General features: G+C 47.1%; 2 protein-coding genes across 2 annotated transcripts; one reads left to right on the forward strand and one right to left on the reverse strand.

The window, feature by feature from the left end:
- Positions 1-1,910: 1,910 nt before the first annotated feature.
- LOC142312821 (uncharacterized) lies at positions 1,911-3,433 on the forward strand. The gene is made up of 3 exons (XM_075351807.1): positions 1,911-2,048; positions 2,129-2,285; positions 2,416-3,433. Exons 1-3 carry the CDS (start codon positions 1,934-1,936, stop codon positions 3,431-3,433), a joined length of 1,290 nt encoding a protein of 429 aa, XP_075207922.1. The 5' UTR covers positions 1,911-1,933.
- An 11,179-nt stretch (positions 3,434-14,612) lies between these two features.
- LOC142312822 (E3 ubiquitin-protein ligase TRIM39-like) lies at positions 14,613-16,094 on the reverse strand. Its single transcript, XM_075351808.1, has one exon. The coding sequence runs from the start codon at positions 16,092-16,094 to the stop codon at positions 14,613-14,615; it is 1,482 nt and encodes a 493-aa protein (XP_075207923.1).
- Positions 16,095-22,030: the final 5,936 nt, after the last annotated feature.

Consider the following 22,030-nt stretch of genomic DNA (forward strand, 5'->3'; position numbering starts at 1 on the left):
AGTCCAGTGCTCCAGGGAAGAGGTAATGTCCACAGTACTGTCCACAGATCACTGTTGTGAGCTGCGTACATGTACTTAGACATTTTTTTTCCTTTTTTTACAGGTGCAGTGTTGCGGTCAGAGTTTGGGCCAGCCAGTTGCTGGGTACGTTCGGTTCTGTGCCAGTGTGAATTTCTTTGGAGGAGAGTGTTCCTGAGGTAATGTCCACAGTACTGTCCACAGATCACTGTTGTGAGCTGCGTACATGTACTTAGACATTTTTTTTCCTTTTTTTACAGGTGCAGTGTTGCGGTCAGAGTTTGGGCCAGCCAGTTGCTGGGTACGTTCGGTTCTGTGCCAGTGTGAATTTCTTTGGAGGAGAGTGTTCCTGAGGTAATGTCCACAGTACTGTCCACAGATCACTGTTGTGAGCTGCGTACATGTACTTAGACATTTTTTTTTCTTTTTTTACAGGTGCAGTGTTGCGGTCAGAGTTTGGGCCAGCCAGTTGCTGGGTACGTTCGGTTCTGTGCCAGTGTGAATTTCTTTGGAGGAGAGTGTTCCTGAGGTAATGTCCACAGTACTGTCCACAGATCACTGTTGTGAGCTGCGTACATGTACTTAGACATTTTTTTTCCTTTTTTTACAGGTGCAGTGTTGCGGTCAGAGTTTGGGCCAGCCAGTTGCTGGGTACGTTCGGTTCTGTGCCAGTGTGAATTTCTTTGGAGGAGAGTGTTCCTGAGGTAATGTCCACAGTACTGTCCACAGATCACTGTTGTGAGCTGCGTACATGTACTTAGACATTTTTTTTTCTTTTTTTACAGGTGCAGTGTTGCGGTCAGAGTTTGGGCCAGCCAGTTGCTGGGTACGTTCGGTTCTGTGCCAGTGTGAATTTCTTTGGAGGAGAGTGTTCCTGAGGTAATGTCCACAGTACTGTCCACAGATCACTGTTGTGAGCTGCGTACATGTACTTAGACATTTTTTTTCCTTTTTTTACAGGTGCAGTGTTGCGGTCAGAGTTTGGGCCAGCCAGTTGCTGGGTACGTTCGGTTCTGTGCCAGTGTGAATTTCTTTGGAGGAGAGTGTTCCTGAGGTAATGTCCACAGTACTGTCCACAGATCACTGTTGTGAGCTGCGTACATGTACTTAGACATTTTTTTTCCTTTTTTTACAGGTGCAGTGTTGCGGTCAGAGTTTGGGCCAGCCAGTTGCTGGGTACGTTCGGTTCTGTGCCAGTGTGAATTTCTTTGGAGGAGAGTGTTCCTGAGGTAATGTCCACAGTACTGTCCACAGATCACTGTTGTGAGCTGCGTACATGTACTTAGACATTTTTTTTTCTTTTTTTACAGGTGCAGTGTTGCGGTCAGAGTTTGGTCCAGCCAGTTGGTGTGCGAGGCCTGTAATAAAAAAAGATATGTCGTCTTCTGGTAGCCCGCCCTCCGGTTCACAAACTGAGGTATATATTTTTTTTTGGGTGTTTTTTTTTAAAAAAAAAAAAAAATTTTTTAAATAAACGACATTTACACAGGTGGCCGAAACATCACAGGAGATGCTGCCAGAAGAGGACGGAAGGGGTGGAGAAATACACGGAGCGGGCGGTCATAGTGTAAGTTTCATACAGGAATTGTTTACCACAGCACACCAAACACATAAGTAAATAATGTTTTTTTTTTTTTCTTCACTAAAGGCTTCAACTTCTAGGGCTCACGATAGAGCTCCCCCAAGACCGTCCCAGGGTCGTCGTCGAGGTGGCGGTGGTCATAGTGTAAGATTTTTTTTTTTTTTTTATTCATGTCTGTGTGAATTTATGTCTAATTTTTTTTTTTTTTAATTTCTTTTTTCTTTCTTTGAACAGGCATCACAGCGTGCTCCAGATTCTGACGGTGAGGAGGCCGGATTTATCAACATTGACCTCCTCATCGATGAAGTTAGAGAGAGGGAGCCGCTGTGGAACATGGCTGACCGCCGCCACGCTGATTCTATCGTAACCCGTCGACTCTGGGACGAGGTATGCCACGCAGCGATAGAAGGTTGGGGGGAGCTCAATTCTCGTGGCCAGAAGAAAGCGCGTAAGTATTCACAGTTCAGTAGGTTATGCTGCAGGATGTAATGTGTTGTATACTAACCACTTTGTGCTTTCCACTTTCAGGTGACAAACTTCAGAAGCGGTGGCGGTCTATCAGGGATCGCTTCAAAAAGGAGTTGAATCAAGAGATGCAGGCCCCGAGTGGATCCGGAGGACGCAGATCGAAGTACCGTTACTTTAGAGCCTTGTCGTTCCTCCGGACAACTATGGTGTGCAGAAGGTAAATATTCCCCACAATATGTACAAAGTATAATATTTTATGTCTGGTTTTTTTTGCCTTTTTTTTTTTATTCAGTGGCACTGTATAGCAATTAAATTAATTATTGTTTTGTTTTTCCTCTTTTTACCAGCACCGTCTGCAGCACTCAGGAGCCTGCATCGAACCCGACAGGAGCGATCCCTGAACAGTCCGCCACTGGGGAACACAGGCACAGACCCCACCCATCTGAACCTTCCCTTTCATCTACATCTGTCCCATCCACCTGCGCTGGAGCTTCCGGTGAGACTTCATTACCTGAAGCTGCTGGTGACGAGATAGCTTTTCCCCTACCCCACCCCTCTGACACTGCTGCCCTCAGTAGAACACCTTTGGGTTCTGGGCGTCAGCGTCATAGGGGTCAGGAAAGGAACTATGCGCCCGAGTTCTTGCATCTAAATGCAGCCTTCCAGAACGCCATTAAATTATTAGCAGAACAAAATAGTTCTGGTTTTAGCTTCATAAAGGCCAATATGGATAAAAATACACACGAATTGTGCACGCGTCTGGACAGGCTGCATTTAGATGCAAGTAAATCACCCAATCATTGTTTTTTTCAAGCCGTACTCGAGCGCATGGAAAAGCTATCTCCTGACCAGCAGATGCATGTAATGCAAGCCACACGGCAGGCTCTGGCGCAGGTTTCCTCCCAACCACCTCCACCCACCCCTCCTCCAGCACCTGCCCCCCCTCCAGCCATTGTCCCTACTCCCCCTGCTGCCCAGTACCAGCCTGCTGCCCAGTACCAGCCTGCTGCCCAGTACCAGCCTGCTGCCCAGTACCAGCTCCCAACCACATCTGCCCCTACACTTCCTACCCACTACCACCTCTCGCCTTCCACACCCATCATGACCCCAACTCAAGCCTCTAATTCACCCGCCACCTCTTCTGTCTCCCAATCCCTCCACTCCACCCCTCAATCCTTACCAAATCCCATCCCATCTCCTGGTTTCCCTCTTGGTTTCTCAACCACACCTTCACCTTCTGTTACTTCCCCACCACCACCACCAACACCACTTTCCACCCTCAATACTCCAACTGTGCGTGTGTTCCCATCTGTCAGCCCCTCCAGTACTATCTCCACCCCAAGCCCAAGATATACAAATTTATAATTTATTTATGTATGTAATAAAAAATAAAAGATTTTTGTTGAAAAGTATTTATTTGTTCTTGTTTTTTTTGGGGGGGAATATTATTTTGCAAGTTAAGTTAATAATAAGGTAATACAAAAACATAACATGTTGTAATTTGCCGGTGTAAAAATTACAAATTTGTAAAGAGATTCAAAGACTAAAATTAACAAGGTTAACAAGATATTTTTAAATTTATTTTTAACTATTTTTATTTGTTATAAAACTAAAGAAAAATCTTATACCATTTGATCTTGCCAATCTACTCTACCTTCTGGGGACACAAAATAGTCAGCATATTTGTCACGTATTGTTGAACAGGCAACACTACTCCTAAATCCAGGACTGGTGTAGTCAGTCAAAGAGGTGGATTCCAAACTCTGGTCATCCAAGGACAAAGGTTCCTTTGTTAAAACAAAATTGTGCAGTACCACACATGCTTTCACTATTTCATCAACAGTTTCAATGTTTAAATTAATCGCTGTTAACAACACTCGCCATTTGCTGGTTAGTATCCCAAAGGAGCATTCCACCATTCTTCTGGCTCTGGATAATCGGTAATTATATATTTTTTGTGTTTGCGTCAATCCATGGCTTGCATATGGCTTTAATAGATGTTGGGAGAGTTGAAAGGCTTCGTCGGCCACAAAAACAAAGGGCATTGGGGGCTCACATGTGCCAGGAAGAGGTCTTGCAGGAGGGAAATCAAAAGTATTCCCATAGATTCGCCGCCCCATTGGGGACATTTTAAAGACCTGAGAGTCATTGGATCTCCCATATGCGCCAATGTCCACTGAGATAAATTTGTAGTCCGCTATTGCCATTAGGACAATTTGAGAAATACTTTTTATAATTGTAGTATTCAGACCCCGAAGCAGCAGGTTTCACAATTCTTATATGTTTGCCGTCCACTGAGCCAAGGCAATTTGGAAACTGACAAATGTTGTAGTATTGTTCGGCAATTGCAAGCCATCTGTCCCTGGTGGGCTGGGGGATGAAATCCTCATGGAGGCAATCCCACAAGGCTTGGCAAGTGTCTCTAATGATTCCCGAGATGGTGGAAATTCCTAGTCGAAACTGGTAGTGGAGGGACGAAAGCGACTCTCCAGTTGCAAGGAATCTGTAAAGGAAAGACAATAATTATAAAAAATAATAGCAAACACATTACAGTTAAAAGTCAATTTACAGGAGGATACAATTTAAAAAAATAACTTACCTAAGCGTAACCAGCAAACGCTCCTCGGGTGTTATAGAGTAACGGCAGAAGGTGTCCGTTTTACGTATGTTGTCCGCAACAAGGCCAAGGAGGACGTCAAAATTATTCACTGCCATCCGGACATAGCTTGTGAATTTTTCATGGTTTCCACGGAGCTCCAGGTATAGGGTTGAAAACACCCCACGTGTCAGTCTCTGGGCAGTCAGGGGATGGATCCAAAAGCGTCGATGTCGCTGACGCCTCAGTCGCTGTCGCTCCTTTTCTCTGACGATGATAGCCAAGCGATTTGCCTCAAATATAAAATCTGCAGTGATCTTTGTGATATTTGCAAGAATAACATCCATGCTTTCTGCTTGTCTCTGTCTTCATTCTGTAATATATGCTTCAAAATACTGTATATATACTATATTTTCCCAATAGCCAATCAGAATACGGAACGCGTTAATTGTTTGTTTAGTGTTTAAAAAACGGATCCGTAAAAAAACGGACATAACGGATGCAAAACGGATGCAAACCGGACCCACCGGATCCGTTTTATTCCGGATCCGTCCCCAACGGATCCGCTTAAAACCGGATCCGGTGGGTCCGGTTTGCACAACAAAACCGGAATTGTTGGATACGGAAAAAAAAAGGACTGTACCTGAATACAGAAAACTGATGTGTGAAAGTAGCCTTAGAGGGAAACATGTTACAGACTATTGCACCATATAGCCACAAGACTCAGACTCTGCCACCTATAATGGCAATAAAACAGCAGGTTTATTTATTAGGCTACTTTCACACATCAGTTTTCTGTATTCAGGCACAGTCCTTTTTTTTCCTGATCCAACGGATCCTGAAAAAAAAGTGAAAACCTTATCCACCGGATCCGTTTTTTTAACGGATCCGTTATGCCGGATCCGTTAAAAAACGGATCCGGTGGATACGGTTTGCATCCGTTTTTGCATCCTTTCCGTCCGTTTTTTGGCTGGATCCGTTTTGTTAATTACATTGGAGCATGCTCAGTTTAGAAAAACGGATCCGGCGGCCGCATCCGTTTTTTACCGCATTACGCCGGATCCGGCGTCCATAGGCTTCTATTGTAAAACACGCCGTATCGCGCCGGATCCGGCGCGATGCGGTTTTTTTGCCGGACAAAAAAACGTTGCAAGCTACGTTGCCTCCGGCCGCCGCTTTCACTAATTTTGCCGCATCCGGAAAAAAACGGATGCAACGCAAAGCCATCCGGTACAATCCGGTAACAATGCAAGTCTATGGGGAAAAAACGGATGCGGTACCGGATCCGTTTTACCCGTTTTTTTCCGGATTGAACCTGATGGCAAAAAACTGATGTGTGAAAGTAGCCTTAGAGAGCCATTAATAATGATAAAACAGTGGTCCTGACAAAGTGAAACAGTTGCTCATGGCAACCAATGACATACGAGGTCTCATTTCTGACAAAGTGAAACAGTTGCTCATGGCAACCAATGACATACGAGGTCTCATTTCTGACAAAGTGAAACAGTTGCTCATGGCAACCAATGACATACGAGGTCTCATTTCTGACAAAGTGAAACAGTTGCTCATGGCAACCAATGACATGCGAGGTCTCATTTCTGACAAAGTGAAACAGTTGCTCATGGCAACCAATGACATACGAGGTCTCATTTCTGACAAAGTGAAACAGTTGCTCATGGCAACCAATGACATACGAGGTCTCATTTCTGACAAAGTGAAACAGTTGCTCATGGCAACCAATGACATACGAGGTCTCATTTCTGACAAAGTGAAACAGTTGCTCATGGCAACCAATGACATGCGAGGTCTCATTTCTGACAAAGTGAAACCGTTGCTCATGGCAACCAATGACATACGAGGTCTCATTTCTGACAAAGTGAAACAGTTGCTCATGGCAACCAATGACATACGAGGTCTCATTTATTTAGCCAGAGTCTAGAACATGAAAGCTGCAAGCTGATTGGTTGCCTCAATCAATGTGGCTGGCTAAGGCTACTTTCACACATCAGTTTTTTGCCATCAGGTTCAATCCGGAAAAAAACGGGTAAAACGGATCCGGTACCGCATCCGTTTTTTCCCCATAGACTTGCATTGTTACCGGATTGTACCGGATGGCTTTGCGTTGCATCCGTTTTTTTCCGGATGCGGCAAAATTAGTTAAAGCGGCGGCCGGAGGCAACGTAGCTTGCAACGTTTTTTTGTCCGGCAAAAAAAACGCATCGCGCCGGATCCGGCGCGATACGTCGTGTTTTACAATAGAAGCCTATGGACGCCGGATCCGGCGTAATGCGGTAAAAAACGGATGCGGCCGCCGGATCCGTTTTTCTAAACTGAGCATGCTCCAATGTAATTAACAAAACGGATCCAGCCAAAAAACGGACGGAAAGGATGCAAAAACGGATGCAAACCGTATCCACCGGATCCGTTTTTTAACGGATCCGGCATAACGGATCCGTTAAAAAAACGGATCTGGTGGATACGGTTTTCACTTTTTTTTCAGGATCCGTTGGATCAGGAAAAAAAGGACTGTGCCTGAATACAGAAAACTGATGTGTGAAAGTAGCCTAGGGGTACTTTCACACATCCGGATTTTTGCTCTGCGGCACAATACGGCGTTGTGCATAAAAACCGCAACCGGCTTTTGTAACGCCGATTGCGGTTTTTTTTTGCATTGACTTACATTAGTGCCGCATTGTGCCGCAGGGGCTTGCGTTCGGTCCGGTTTTTGCCGCATGCGGCAGATTTAGCCGATGCGGCGGCCGGATCGAACGTACCCTGCAACGTTTTTTGCTCCGGCAAAAAACACCGCATCGCGCCGCATCCGGCCGCTGCGGCGCATTTTTCAATGCATCCCTATGGAGGCCGGATGCGGCGCGATGCGGAAAAAAACGCATCCGGTCGCCGCATGCGGTATTTTCCACTGCGCATGCTCAGTAGCATGCCGCAACCGGAAAAAACCGGACCGGCCGCATGTAAAAACGTATGCAAAGGATGCGGTGTTTTCACCGCATCCGTTGCATAGTTTTCACAGCCGGATTGAACCGCAGGGCTCAAACCGGATGTGTGAAAGTAGCCTAACACATTGCATGAAGGTGTGAGCTGATTGGTTGCCTCAATCAATGTGGCTGGCTAACACATTGCATGAAGGTGTGAGCTGATTGGTTGCTACAGCCAGAGTTTAGAACAATGAAAGCAGCCAACTGATTGTTTACTAAGGCCAATTTCTTGATCATGACAGCAGATTGGTTGCCATTGCTGCACATACCATGAGATATGTGAGCTGATTGGTCATGATGGCCAAGACACAAACATGAAAGCTGTGAGCTGATTGGTTGCTATGATCAAGGTGCAAAGAAGTTGTGATCTGATTGGTTAATTCTACATACACCTGCTCTCACGCAGATGAAGGCTGACTTGGCCACCTGAGGCCTAGCACCTGGTAGTGATTGTCTGCAGCCTGTGTGGTCAGGACAATTCCTAGAGAGGAGCACGGTAAGAAGCTTCTGGCTGCCATGTTGTACTTCTACTGCTTGTGTCCACCATTGTTTTCCCGCTTCTGTGAGGAAATACCTGAGGTAATGAGTTTGCAGTATATATACCGGTATTTGTGCACACTGCAACCTTCTAATACACTTGTGAGCTCTCTGCTTGCTGTCAGTGAATGGAAACCTTCATATTAATATCCATGTAAACTGTTTAATGGTAATACCTCTCACAGCGGAGGGTTTGTTACAATCGGCTGCAGCTGTGTATTCGTATTACTGCAGTGCTCACTATGTCTGCCTGTATTATGCAGAGCGGCCACTGATGGCCATGTTGTGGCCGCACAATGGTCCAGTGTGTGGGACGGGGCTCTGGGCTATTCATGTCTGCCAGATGCCAGCGATGTGAGAATCTCGAGTTCTCCAGTCTCAAGATCTCTGAAACCTCCCATTGTGATCATGAGAGGACTATTGTCTGTGTGTGGGGACACGGCGACCCCCACATCAGTGTCATTACCGTCCTCATATCATATCGCCCTGTATTGTGCATCCAAAAGCGGTTATATTCTTGTATATAGGAGCAGTATTGTAGTGGTTATATCCTTGTACATAGGGGGGCAGTATTGCAGTGGTTATATCCCTGTACATAGGGGGGCAGTATTGCAGTGGTTATATCCCTGTACATAGGGGGGCAGTATTGCAGTGGTTATATCCCTGTACATAGGGGGGCAGTATTGCAGTGGTTATATCCCTGTACATAGGGGGGCAGTATTGCAGTGGTTATATCCCTGTACATAGGGGGGCAGTATTGCAGTGGTTATATCCCTGTACATAGGGGGGCAGTATTGCAGTGGTGTTATCCCTGTACATAGAGGGGGGCAGTATTGCAGTGGTGTTATCCCTGTACATAGAGGGGGGCAGTATTGCAGTGGTGTTATCCCTGTACATAGGGGGGGGCAGTATTGCAGTGGTGTTATCCCTGTACATAGGGGGGGGCAGTATTGCAGTGGTGTTATCCCTGTACATAGGGGGGGGCAGTATTGCAGTGGTGTTATCCCTGTACATAGGGGGGGGCAGTATTGCAGTGGTGTTATCCCTGTACATAGGGGGGGGCAGTATTGCAGTGGTGTTATCCCTGTACATAGGGGGGGGCAGTATTGCAGTGGTGTTATCCCTGTACATAGGGGGGGGCAGTATTGCAGTGGTGTTATCCCTGTACATAGGGGGGGGCAGTATTGCAGTGGTGTTATCCCTGTACATAGGGGGGGGCAGTATTGCAGTGGTGTTATCCCTGTACATAGGGGGGGCAGTATTGCAGTGGTGTTATCCCTGTACATAGGGGGGGCAGTATTAGGCCTCGGTTCTACTTGCATTTTGCATGGACGCGTGCAATCTGATAAAACATCGGACTGCACTTGCACCAGTGCAAAAGTATGGGGCAATGTCCATCTGCGATTGATTTCTCATGCCATAGCGGAATGAATCACAGCATGCTGCGTTTGGCAGGGAGTCTCGGCTTGCATGCACCCAAACAAGTATATGGGAGCGTGTGAAACTTTGCAGTACACTCGGATGTCATCAGAGGGCAGTGCGATGCACGCAGAGACAGAAAGTGCTCCCTACCTCTTTTCTGTAGCTGTGGTCCGATTGCATCAGAGGGTCATTAGCATATCGCTTCTGATGCTCTTGCATGGGAAGCAATGTGCAAGTGGAACTGAGGCCTTATAGTAGTTATATTCTTGTACATTGAGGGCAGTATTAGGCTATGTTCACACAGTGTTTTTTACCTGCGTTTTTGGTCCGTTTTTGCTGCAGAATTTTCTTGAGAAATTCTTGTAACCTTTCTGCAGACATTCCCCAGCAAAACCTATGGCAAAAAAAATTAGCTGTGCACACACTGCGTTTTTTTCTTAAGAAAATTCTTTCAGTAGATTTTCTTAAGAAAAAGAATGAGCATGTCACTTCTTTTCTGCAGCTAACTGCGTTATTTGCCATAGATAATTGGCACAATAACGCAGGGAGCAATCAGCCAGCGGTAAAAACGCACCGAAAACGCGTCAAAAACGCAGGTGCGTTTTTGGTGCGTTTTTTTAATGCAGGTGCACTAATCCTTCACTCTTAAGAAATTTCTTAAGAAAAATCATTTTTCTAGTGTGAACATAGCCTTATAGTAGTTATATTCTTGTACATAGGGGGCAGTATTATAGTAGTTATATTCTTGTACATAGGGGGCAGTATTATAGTAGAAGTAGTTATATTACTCTAGTAAGTAGCAAATTGTAAACTGTAAATTTATAGTGATTCTTTCATACCTGATCTGACAATATAAGTACATGATCAGACTTGACCTGTGATATAATGTATGCAGTCCCATCTTGGATATCTGCCGAGTTATAAGTAAATTTGCCAAAGAAAGAGCTTAAACCATAATGGCATGTCATACAATGCACACATCTGTCATTTCTGGATGTATAGCGCCATCTAGTGTTCATTTTATAAAAAGTACGCATGTGCACGTCTTGCAAGTTGAAATAAATTTTCATGTGTGTATCATAATATATATGTCCCTTTTGAAAATTACATTGCTCTCATAGCTGGGATGGTCACATTTCAGTCTGGTTATAGGAACATAAAAGTATGTCCAAAACACATCCATTGCTGTTTGGGTTGCATGTTGTCAGTTTCTAGAACAGATTGAGAAAAAAAAAAAATCTTCTATATCCCTTTTTGTATGTATGTATGTATGTATATATTTTTCACTCTGGTGCTTTAAATTGAAGTCTCCTGACCCCTGTCTTATACTCACCTGCTGCTGTCTTCATCTTTTTCCAGTCAGTCTCCTGTGATTTGTGACCTGCTGGCAGCCCAAGTGTTTTATAGAGAGCCGGAGGTAACAGCTCAATACAAGTCTATGCGAGCCTTAATCTGGCTCTCATAGACTTGTATTGGGAGTGTGTGATGGAACTTCTGACCAGTCAGAAGATGCAGGACCTGAGTGACCTCTCGAAAGGATGAAAACCTGGAAAGTGAGACTATAGCAGGGGGCTACATGTAAAGTTTGTCTCCAGTGTTGGGAAAAAAATATATGTGCGCGCGCGCTGGAGTGGTGCTTTAGGTCCAGACAGTCCCGCCCCCACCTTATAAACAAAGGGTTCCTTCTGCTTCAGTTATGCTACAGATCCATTTTGTTCCAATGACAGAACAAACGGAAATTCCTGGATCCTACCTGCTCATATATGTCTAGACTATTAGTCCAGTAGAGGCAAGCCGGTTGGATATGGTGCCATCAAGAAAAGTCGCCTTGCTGTGGTTGATGGGCTCACAAGAATTGGCCAGTTTTTGTGTGAAGAACCTCCATTTTTCTAAGTACAGTATATTCTACATATCATTAATGCAGTTTACATTTCATATATTGTATGGTTGCAGAAGTCTTGGCGCTTAGAGAGGTGTGTGTGTGTGTGTCCATGCTTGCGTGCTACCCATAGACAAGATTGGGCCATGGGGACCTTGTTCTCATGGTCAGTGGACTCTACCGATTTATACATTTGGAGTAGTGATGAGTGAGAGCTTCCACATCTGGGTGCTCAATACTTGTAACGAGTAGTGATGAGCGAGCACCACCATGCTCCATACTCGTCATGAGCAGTCGAACGATCCGTACCAGAGTATAATGGAAGTCAATGGAGAACTTAAGCATTTTTCTTGAAGATCTTTCCCATTGACTTTTATTATACACTGTACACGAGTTGTGCCCATCCGAGCTTCTGACCGGATTGTTACGAGAACATGGTAGTGCACGCTCATCACTAGTCCCACGTTTTTCCCTATCTATAGAATAGAGGTTAACTTGTTGGGGGTTCAACTGTTAGGAACATCGGAAGTAGCCTTGGTGCATTGCTACATAGCAATATTGAGTATACAGGGTGTCCACCCATATACTGTCCACCGCCATTAACTTGAGAATGGCGGCAGCTATAGGCATAGAAGTGGTGTCTAGGTATAGTAAAGTAGCCATGCGCTACGCAATGAAACCACCTATAGCGCCACCTGGTGGAAAACAAGTTATCATTTTTATCTTGAAAACGGAACGAGATAGATAAAAAAATAGTGAATTACAAAGTTGTAGGGCATCATCAATTCAATACGAATCGACACCTTGCATACAGAAATGCTATGGTTAGAACGTGTAAAACTCACAAGGCTGCGGACGTGAAGCGATACCTCATGGAGACCTTCCTACAAGTCATTGGGTATGGTGGCTGCATGGAGTGGCCTCCACGCTCACCTGACCTGACCCCATTGGACTTCATTCTGTGAGGTCACATCAAACAGCAGGTGTATGCGACCCCTCCACCAACATTGCAGGACCTACGACGACGTATCACAGATGCTTGTGCAAACGTGTCACCTGCCATATTACACAACGTGCAGCAAGATACAGTATGCTGTCCAGAGTCCAGATGTGCATTGCAGCTGACGGTGGCAACTGTGAGCATCAAAGTTAAATGAGCGCCACATGTGTGACCAGCATTCAATGTTTTGGGGGGGGTCCTCTCTCGTTCCGTTTTTGAAATAAAAATGCTAACTGTTGTTTTCCACCAGGTGGCGCTATAGGTGGTTTCAATGCGTAGTGCATCGCTACTTTACTATACCTAGACCCCACTTCTATTCCTATAGCTGCCGCCGTTCTCAAGTTAATGGCGGTGGACAGGACATGGGTGGACACACTGTATTATGTAATAGAGGAGTATATTAGGAAAAATATTACCGGTATTGGGAAGCACTAGATCATATGAGAAGGGGTTTGATTAGTAGTGTGAAAACCTATTTAATGCAATAAGAAGATGAACAGACACATCCAGCACCACCAGTAGTCATTTATTTATTTTTCTTAGCATTATTATTCTAGAAAAACAGGACTTCAAAATGGCTATAGATCGTTTGTACACAGGCGTCCATTGCACTGGCTCCCTGAAGATTTAGAGATCCAGAGAGAAGGGCGCTCTCTTAACACTAGAAGTCCCAGGAATTTCAAGCTCCATAGGTTCCAATGGTAGAAATGTTAAATGACCCCTCTCTGGGACTTCTAGTGTTAGTTTGTCTGAGTTTAGGAAAACATGACTGCTTTCTTTTTAATTTTCTTAAAAATAGCCCCATATCTGCCATGAGTTGTATTGTGTACTGCAATTGGTCTGTGTAGATGGATCCAAAATGACAACTCCTGTACAAGTAGCCGAATGTGCAGTTCTAAACCTATCTCCTATAGCAATGCTGGCCTTGTGTAACGCTGCAAAATAATTGGAATCAGAATGTGATACAACCTCTGTACCCCATATCTCTTGACACTAAAATAATCTTTTATCATATGGAACAGTCTTGGGCCAAGTTCAGATGTTTTATATTTCACGGTCCATTTACAGACCACTGTGCCCGGACTGACCACTGGTCTCATGACACTGCGAGTTCAGATCAGTTTGGACATTGGGGTCTGTGTATGGACCGTGAACCATATCCAGCCTACTGGACGATCCCTGCGTAAAATTATTTTGCCACTTCCTGAAATTTTAAAGGGGTTGTCCAACTCATTGGAAAAAAAAGTCATGAAAGAAGCTCTAACCCTGTTGCTTCTGCACGTGCCGCTCCTACAGTCCCAACTAGGACAAGAAACAACCATTTCCTATTGGTGATGAGCGAGCACTACCATGCTCAGGTGCTCTATAATCGTTAAGAGCAGTTGGATGCTTGGATGGCCACGACTCGAGTTCACGAGTACAATGAAAGTCAATGGGATCTCGCAAATTTTTCCTGGAAATATGCTTGTCTTACATTATATTCGAGCATCCAACTGCTCTTGAGTATCTTGCACCTGAGCATGGTAGTGATCACTCATCACTACTTTCTATTCTTCACTCTCTGGGATGCTGATGCCTGTAAATGGTTGTGGTAATCAGGTGCTCACAAAGCTACAACTTGCCTACTTTGGCTACATTTATACAAAGCAGAAGGACATAATTGTCGTAACAATAGAAGGAACAAGGCGAAGAAGACCAGCAACCTAATGGCTTGATACAATTAAGAATGGCAGAGAAGACCCTGGTGGACCTATCTAAGGCTTGTACAAGATCGATCTACCTACAGAGTGTTCTTCCATCAAATCTCCATGGTTTGTGATCTATCTATAGGCCATTAAAGTCAGATGACGAGCAAAATGTAATTAGGTGTGCATGAGCACTTTTCCACCAGGATTAGAGACAATATGTTCCTTATAGCTCTTACTTTGAAAGGCTGCAAATGATTTTGACAAGTATTGTGCAGTCTAGTTGCGATGGATGACCAGTCTCAAATTGCTCTGCTTGCTCAATACACCTTTTTGTACAAAAACATTTTAAAAACCTTTTGAAATATATATATATATTTTTTTTTTTTACATGACTTCAAGCAGATTAAATGGGTCCTATTGGTATACCTAGCTTCTAATCCTTACCCAGCCTGTATACACACCAAGTATAAGATGAAGGCTTTCAATAAAGGTGGTGCTGTAGGTATACAGGTGTCTTATCGGCTCACACAACTCATAAAAGCTTATTTGTCCAGCCTCGTAATTGAGGAATATCCCCAACCTCTGAGATGATGGCTTGTGGAGAACAGGGATGACCTTTCTGTGGTGTATAACAAAATATTGATTCAAGTATCTGCACAGACCCCACGACTTGTCACTGTGTCCAATCAGCGAGTGGTAGCCTTTCCTGGCAACACTGGGATAGGTTATTCCCAACCTCCAATTCCCGGTGGGACAGGTCTCCAATTCCAAAAAATGTCGACCAGAAGAGAAACTCCTGGTGCTTAAAACCTGGTTGTACTGAAACCTCTGTGGTAGTTTTGGGTGGCTCTGCTTGGATTCTGAAGCATACACGCTTTTAAGGTCCCCAGTAATATGTAGATCATGAGATGCCGTGCTAAGGTCCAGCACAACATCCGGTGTCTGCTCAACATAGAAATCCTTTTTCGTACTGGTAACGATAGCTGAAAGGGCTGTGTGTAGTGTCGCTGAAATCACACCTACATCCAGAGCACTTCTGTCCTGATCAAGGACCTTCTCAATATCCCCCAAGTTATGTTTGACGGACTCCCATCTATGAAACACTGGCAAAGGCTCCATCATGGAACCCAGCTCCTCCATGTCCTTTATATCTCTGGACAGATTTAATATCTTGATCTCCAGCTCATGGATGAGATGACAGACTGACTCTTTGACCTGCTCCTCTTGGTTGGAGATGTCCTTTAGGATTTTGTGTTCCAGGGCATCTAGCTGTCTTCTGGTGTCTCTAAACAGTGCAACAACACTCCCGGTTAGTCCAGATGCTTTTTCTTGGGTTTCTGTTAGATGTTTCTGAAGGTCCTCGACTCTTTCCTCTGCAGCCTTTTTGTTTTCGGACAGTCTCTCAAGAACGTTTCTTAGGTTTTCTTTCCACTTTTCTGAGGCTTCAGTTAATGGCTCATCCTGGTGTCCTTCATGTTCCTCAGAGCAGATGAAAGCTGTGTCTTCTTCAGAGCCGTAATGTCTCACACACTTCTTGGGAGTGGAACATGTGAAGTTGAGTTTAGTGAAGACGTGCTCCTCAGACTTACTGTGGCCTCGCAAGTGGTTATCGCATAGAGAAGCGTTACAAGTCAAACAGGATATAACAGCTTGTAGAGGAGAAAAGGTGCAATCCGTACAGAAGATCTGATCTTCTTCACTCACAGGCTGTGCTGTCGGGAACACCTGATGTTCGGGAGACTCCACTCTGCACTCCGGACAGATAGAATCTCCAGATTCCTCCAGGGTGTCCTGCACATCGATACAATCCTGGCAGAAATTGTGTCCACATCTCAGCCTTATCGGATCCTTGCAGATACTGAGACAAACGGAGCAAATGAGCTTATCTGCCAGATCAGCAGACTCCATTCTCGAAAATATTGAAGACGAGTTAAAAACGTCTCAGAAATCTAGTGGAGCGTGTTTTACCTTATTCCTATTCGGGGCGAGTCTGAAATGTCAGACCTCACCTTTTATGAATTATTATTAACTGGTTCTGCCCCTGGCTATAGTAGACTATAAATGTTTAATTGAATACACAAGCAGAAGGAGAAAACTTTCATGTTCTCCTGTATAAACTTCCTATGTAGGATCTTTTTGGAATCCTATTAGCAATTGAGTTCAGAACAGTAGCAAGCAGAGAACGGAATAGTCCTGCAGACAAAGCTTGTGGGCCTTCTCCACAATCGTGATACATGTCAACAGTTACTCATGCTGTCCCTATAGATGTGTACCTGTACCGCCCCGCGCTCGGCGGCAGCCGAGCCGCTCGGATCCGGGCTCGTTGGTGGGTGGCTCAAGCGCCTTCTGACCCGAGGTTACTTTGCTCTGAAAGGGTGCTGGCGCTACTTAGGGGGGTGGTAGGTAGGTGTACGGCCGGAGCCGTGTTTAAGTTCGTGACGCCGCCCACGGGTTGTGGTGAAGGTAGACACCACTGCTGCAGTTGCCGGGCACCCGGGGTAGATGGTTATGCAGCAAGATGTTAACCCCCTCCATGGGCAGGGATGATGGCCCCCGGACCCGTTGGGGAGAGTAGCTGGGTGGTGCGTGGCCGGATGGCACTGTTGTACTCACTGTTATTGACACACAAGTCTCTGGTAAACAAAGTTGATGGTGGTCGGTGCCCACAGCCGGCTGCGTTTGGTCCCCAACCCGGTTCGGTGGTCTTGGCCTTTCTCCTGCACCGTGTATTGTATGTGTAGACTGCCTGCGCTTCAGCGACGGGAGTCTGCTCCCCGGCTGTGTGTATGTCTGGAGAGCCCGTTTGACCGCAGACGCTGGCCCATGGGATCTCTGTCTGTGCGGTGGCTTTCTATCCCCCTCGGTGGGCTGTTGTCTTCAGTTAGGACTTGGTTGTGGTCTGGACTTTAGGTTCTTTCCCAATCAGTCTATTAACTCCGTCCAGTTGGTTCTGGACCTCGTTTCAGGGTCTGAGTAAACACCACCCCCCCCCCCCTACTCCCCTCTGTGTGCTCCGGTTTCTGAGTCGGTTCCCCGGGTCGGTACCGGCGGGCCACTACCCTGTCCCGTTCCACCAAGCAGTCTTCCCGACTCCTGCAGGCTAGGCCACCGTCTGCCTCCTAGCCCAAGGCACCAGGGCTCCAACCCCGGCACCTGTCACTGTCACAGGCCTGTCCTACAGGCCTGACCTCCTCTACTGCTCAACGCTCAAACTCCACTCTACTCTCATCTGTGTTTCCTGCCTCAGGCCCTCTGGACTCCTCGGTGGGCGTGGCCAACCGCCTGGCTCTGCCCCCCCCCCCTGGTGTGTCCATCAAGCTCTGAGGGAGGTGACTAGGTTTTATGGTTTGCCTGGTGCTACCTTATTGGGGGACATGTGTTGTGCGGGGGTCTCTGTGACTACCTGGCTAGTCCAGGGTGTCACATACCGCCCCCGTGTCAGCGGCCGAGCCGCTCTGATCCGGAGCCGCGGTGGCTCGAGGGGTCTCCAGACCCGGGACGGGAGGAGGGGGTCGCGCGGACACTCGAAGTGAAGAGGGGGCTATGTACAGGGGATTTGGAAGTTCGTGACGCCACCCACGGTGCATGGTAAGATGGAGTACCACAGCTGCTGTTGGGGTGCCTGGTGGCGGCGATATGGCAGCAAGGTGTTTAACCCCTCCATGGGTAGGGGATTGTGCCCCGGGGCCTGGTGATGGTAGCGAAGGGGTGCTGTTGGGGAGGAAAGGGTTTCTGCGTACTCGGTCCAAGAATACTGACACTGACAGCTTGTAAACCAGAATTCTGAGCACCGCTGCAGCCAGGAGGGAGCACGTTTTAGATCCGTGCCCTTGGTGTGGTTTGTTAGCCTGTGACCTTTTCCGTGGCACCTTCTTCTCTGTTTGGACCCTATAGTGTGGAACTAGTCAGGTCCCGCTCCCCTGCATGGCTAATGGAGTGAGCTTGCTCTCAGGGTTCACGCTTGGGATTTGATGGACTGTCTGGGGAAAGTCCTATCCCATCGGTGAGCTAGTACCCCGATTTTGGAGCGGGTGAGGGATGAATCTTGAAGACTTCACCCCCGTCGGGTAAATTACCAGGACGCTTGAAGCTACTTCCCGGCCTTGGGTCCACGTACCCCCGTCGTGCCCTGGGTCCTGCCCGGAGATGGCTCAAGGCCGCCGGCTACCCTCCTTGGTAATCCGTGCCCCTTGACACAATCCCCTGCGACCGGGGTTCCAGCTCCTACCAGGCCCAGACCAACGTCTGCCACCTAGTAGTCCAAAGGAGCCCTGCTCCAACATGGTGACCTCTCCCTCTGAGTCACCAGTCCACACTCCTACTCCTTCCACTCCTTTTCCACTTCTCCTCTCTACACTTTTCACTTTCCCCTTACCAACCCCAAAGTGGGCGGCCCTATTCCCTTCAGCCCCCCCCAATGGTGTCTGGTGGGTGTGGTGCAGAGTGTTCCTAGGGTTTTGACTGGCTCTGATCTTGGCAACACCAAATAACAGGGATCCGTAACCAAGGAGGATGCGGATACTGTCCAGAAGGGCAGATTGCACAATACCCTGTGACGACCTGATAGGCCAGGGCGTCACAGATGCCTTAGCTTGTGGCTTTGGCCAGTGATTGATCACCATTCTCACCATTGCAGAGGGTACAGGTATAGTGGTTATCCCGCTGCAGCTCAAGAGGAAAGGTTCGGGAATTGCCTAAACCTGCAGAAAGATCTTGTACATGGACTGTCGGCCATGTTATTTGGAAACAATTAGAACTCTTTTAACCACTGACAAAGCCGTACCTAAATCATTGAGCCCAACTACAAATAGCCGATTTAGCCCCCTCTCCCTCCCCAAAAAATTGTTGTTTGGAGTAGGTGGGCTCATGGCGCATGTGTAGGGCCCCTGAAGCAATCAGGGAGCTACAAGGTACTGCATCCCTCACCAGGATGCAGGGCCTACCCCCTAAGGACCCAGAAGCCCAGTGCCGGTAACACACAAACCAGGTAATCCCAGTTTTCCCCAACAATCCCCCATAGAATGGTACAAGGCTAGGGTTGGACCAATGGATGGCCGCCTAGAGCTGGAGCCAGTCCAGTCCACTAGTTGACTAGGTGGGAGGGGCAGACGGACAGTCAGGAAGACAGTAGTCAGTCTAGGGGAGACAGTGGAGTGTGAGCAGTGACTGAAAGTGAGCAGACGCACTGACTAGGAGTTAACAGTAACCTGGTGCCCACAGGGTTCACGCTACCGTTATACGGACTGCAGTGGAAGACCACCAGACGGGGACCCCAGCTGCTCTATGCCACGGGGACCCACCAACCAGAGACAGGTGCAGGGGAAGAAGCTACCAGGTTACTAAACTGGCACTGGGACTAAGGGGACCTGAAGGTGAAACCAGCCAGCCTCGGGTGACCAGTTACCACCAGAAAGTGAGTACAGAACCAGTTGCACTGAACCCCCTTGTGTGGACTATCTTCTTCTGATGCCTGTCACATGTCCTACCCTCTGGTGCCCGGCCCTGCTTGCGGAGGGCCTAACATCCAGGTTGCCGTTAACACCAGCCCCAGTAGTGGACATTGTGCAGCGGCAGCTCAATCTACGTAGCCACAAACCACAAGTGGCATCACGTGTTAATATTATTCTAATCCCCTGTAAATATTCCCCTTTTAAAAAAAAAAAAAAACCCAGGGCACAGGACCGGGAAATGGCCACCAAAGTGACATTCCCCAGTTGTACAACGTCCGGGACAGAGTACCCCATAACCCTGGGCGACACATATGCACAGTCCATCTTTTATGGCACGTGCCTACAATCAGTGTCGGCAGTATTTTGGAAACGGGTCTTTTTTGCTGCATCCAAAACGTTGCGGCGTACAGTACCAGCACAGTGGATAGGATGTATAGAATTCCCATGCCTAGTATGCTTCTTTTTAGTGCTTTGTAAACCGACCTGCAGTGCTGGTTTCCGAGCCACAGCATGTTAACTTATTCTTGTGGAGATGAGTGTTCTAGGCAGGAGAACACAGCGAAAACACGTGGCCAGTAATCTTGATCATGGGCACGTACAGCGTGTTCTCCCGCACAGGACAAGAGAGCAAGCATCCTGCATCCAGAACACCAGGAAGCCTGATGGTGGGGGCACAGCCTTAGGCCCCATTCACACGCATGTGAAAAACACGTGCGTGTCTTACGTTCCGTTTTTTGCGTCGGTGAACTGTATTTTATGTCCGTTTCTCCGGTACGTGTGACATCCGTGTGGTGGTGTATGCTAGCCGTGTGTGCGTGATACGTACGTGTAATGTCCGTGTGAAATGTTCCATGTGATGCACAATGACGTTGCTACATGCCCGCTGACAGCAGACAGACAGCGGCGCGTGATGAGAATGAACTCTGGTGAACTTCACCTGACTTTATTGTCATACTACGGCTCTGTCTGTGTCGCATACTGATTAGCGGCCACCCGTGAAGGACTCACCGGTGACCGCTAATCCCCTGAGTGACTGAAGTGAGCAGCCCGATTTAGCACTGCTGTCACTCAGGCTACCCACGGCCAGCTGGAGTCCGAGACCGCAACTCGCCTGTGACTTCATTGCTGATCGCGCAGCTCACTTCAGTTACTCGGGCGACTTGCTGTCACAGTTGGAGGATCCAGTGGTGGCCGCGAGTAACCTGACTGACGTCATAGCTGATCGTGCGACTCACTTCAGTTGCTGTGTGGTGCTGGCAGGAGCGGCGGTGTTCTACTGCAGCTCTTGTCAGCTTCACGTAGCTGTGCTGAGAGCGTCGCAGGACCTCTGTGGATTACACCGGACATGGAGGGGTTTTTGGGGCTTAATAAAGTGGTGAACAAGGGTGTGTGTTTTTTTTTTTTTTTGTTTTTTTTTTTGTTTCAAATAAAGGATTTTTTGACTGTGTTTATTTACTTTAACTTACAGGTTAATCATGGAAGGTGTCTCAGGGAGACGCCTGCCATGATTAATCTTGGACTTAGTGGCAGCTATGGGCTGCTGCCATTAACTCCTTTTATTACCCCGATTGCCACCGCACCAGGGCAATTCGGGATGAGTCGGGTACAGTCCCGGAACTGTCGCATCTAATGGATGCGAAAATTCTGGGCGGCTGCTGGCTGATATTGTTAGGCTGGGGGGCTCCCCATAATGTGGAGCTCCCCATCCTGAGAATACCAGCCTTCAGCCGTATGGCTTTACCCTGGCTGGTATACAAATTGTGAGGAACCAAACGTCGTGGGTGTTTTGTTTTTTTTTTTTTTTTTTCTTAACTGCTCGATATTGACATGCCCACTGGCGGCTGTGATTAATTGCAGTGAGACAACTGTCACTCAGCGTGTGGGCGTGTCTCACTGCAACCAATCATAGGCGCCGGTGGGCGGGGAAAGCAGTGAATACGAGATTGAATAATGGGCGGCCGGCATTTTCAAAATAGTAAAAGCCGCCGGAGCTTTTTTTTAAGCAGCTGTGCAGTGGCGCGCCCGTGATCGGGGAATGGTGAGTATGAGAGGGGGGGGAGAGACAGACTGAGAGAGATTGACTGACATACACAGAAAAAAAGATTGAGTGACATCGCTTCAAATAAGCACAAAACGGACCATACGGAGATGCATCCGTGTCACGTACGTGTGCTCACGGACCATTGAGTTAAATGGGTGCGTGTTCCGTGAGGAAAACTGACATGCCTCCATGTTTTACGGACAAACAAACGTATCATGCACACGGACACGTGCACCGTATAGAATAACGCACGTGTAACTCCATACATTGATTCACATTGGAGTACGTGCAGGAACGGACCTAACACGTACCGGAGACACGTGCGTGTGAAGGGGGCCTTAAAGACAGGGAGA

This window comes from Anomaloglossus baeobatrachus, chromosome 5, assembly GCF_048569485.1.
Source record: "Anomaloglossus baeobatrachus isolate aAnoBae1 chromosome 5, aAnoBae1.hap1, whole genome shotgun sequence".
NCBI classification, from domain to species: Eukaryota; Metazoa; Chordata; class Amphibia; order Anura; family Aromobatidae; genus Anomaloglossus; species Anomaloglossus baeobatrachus.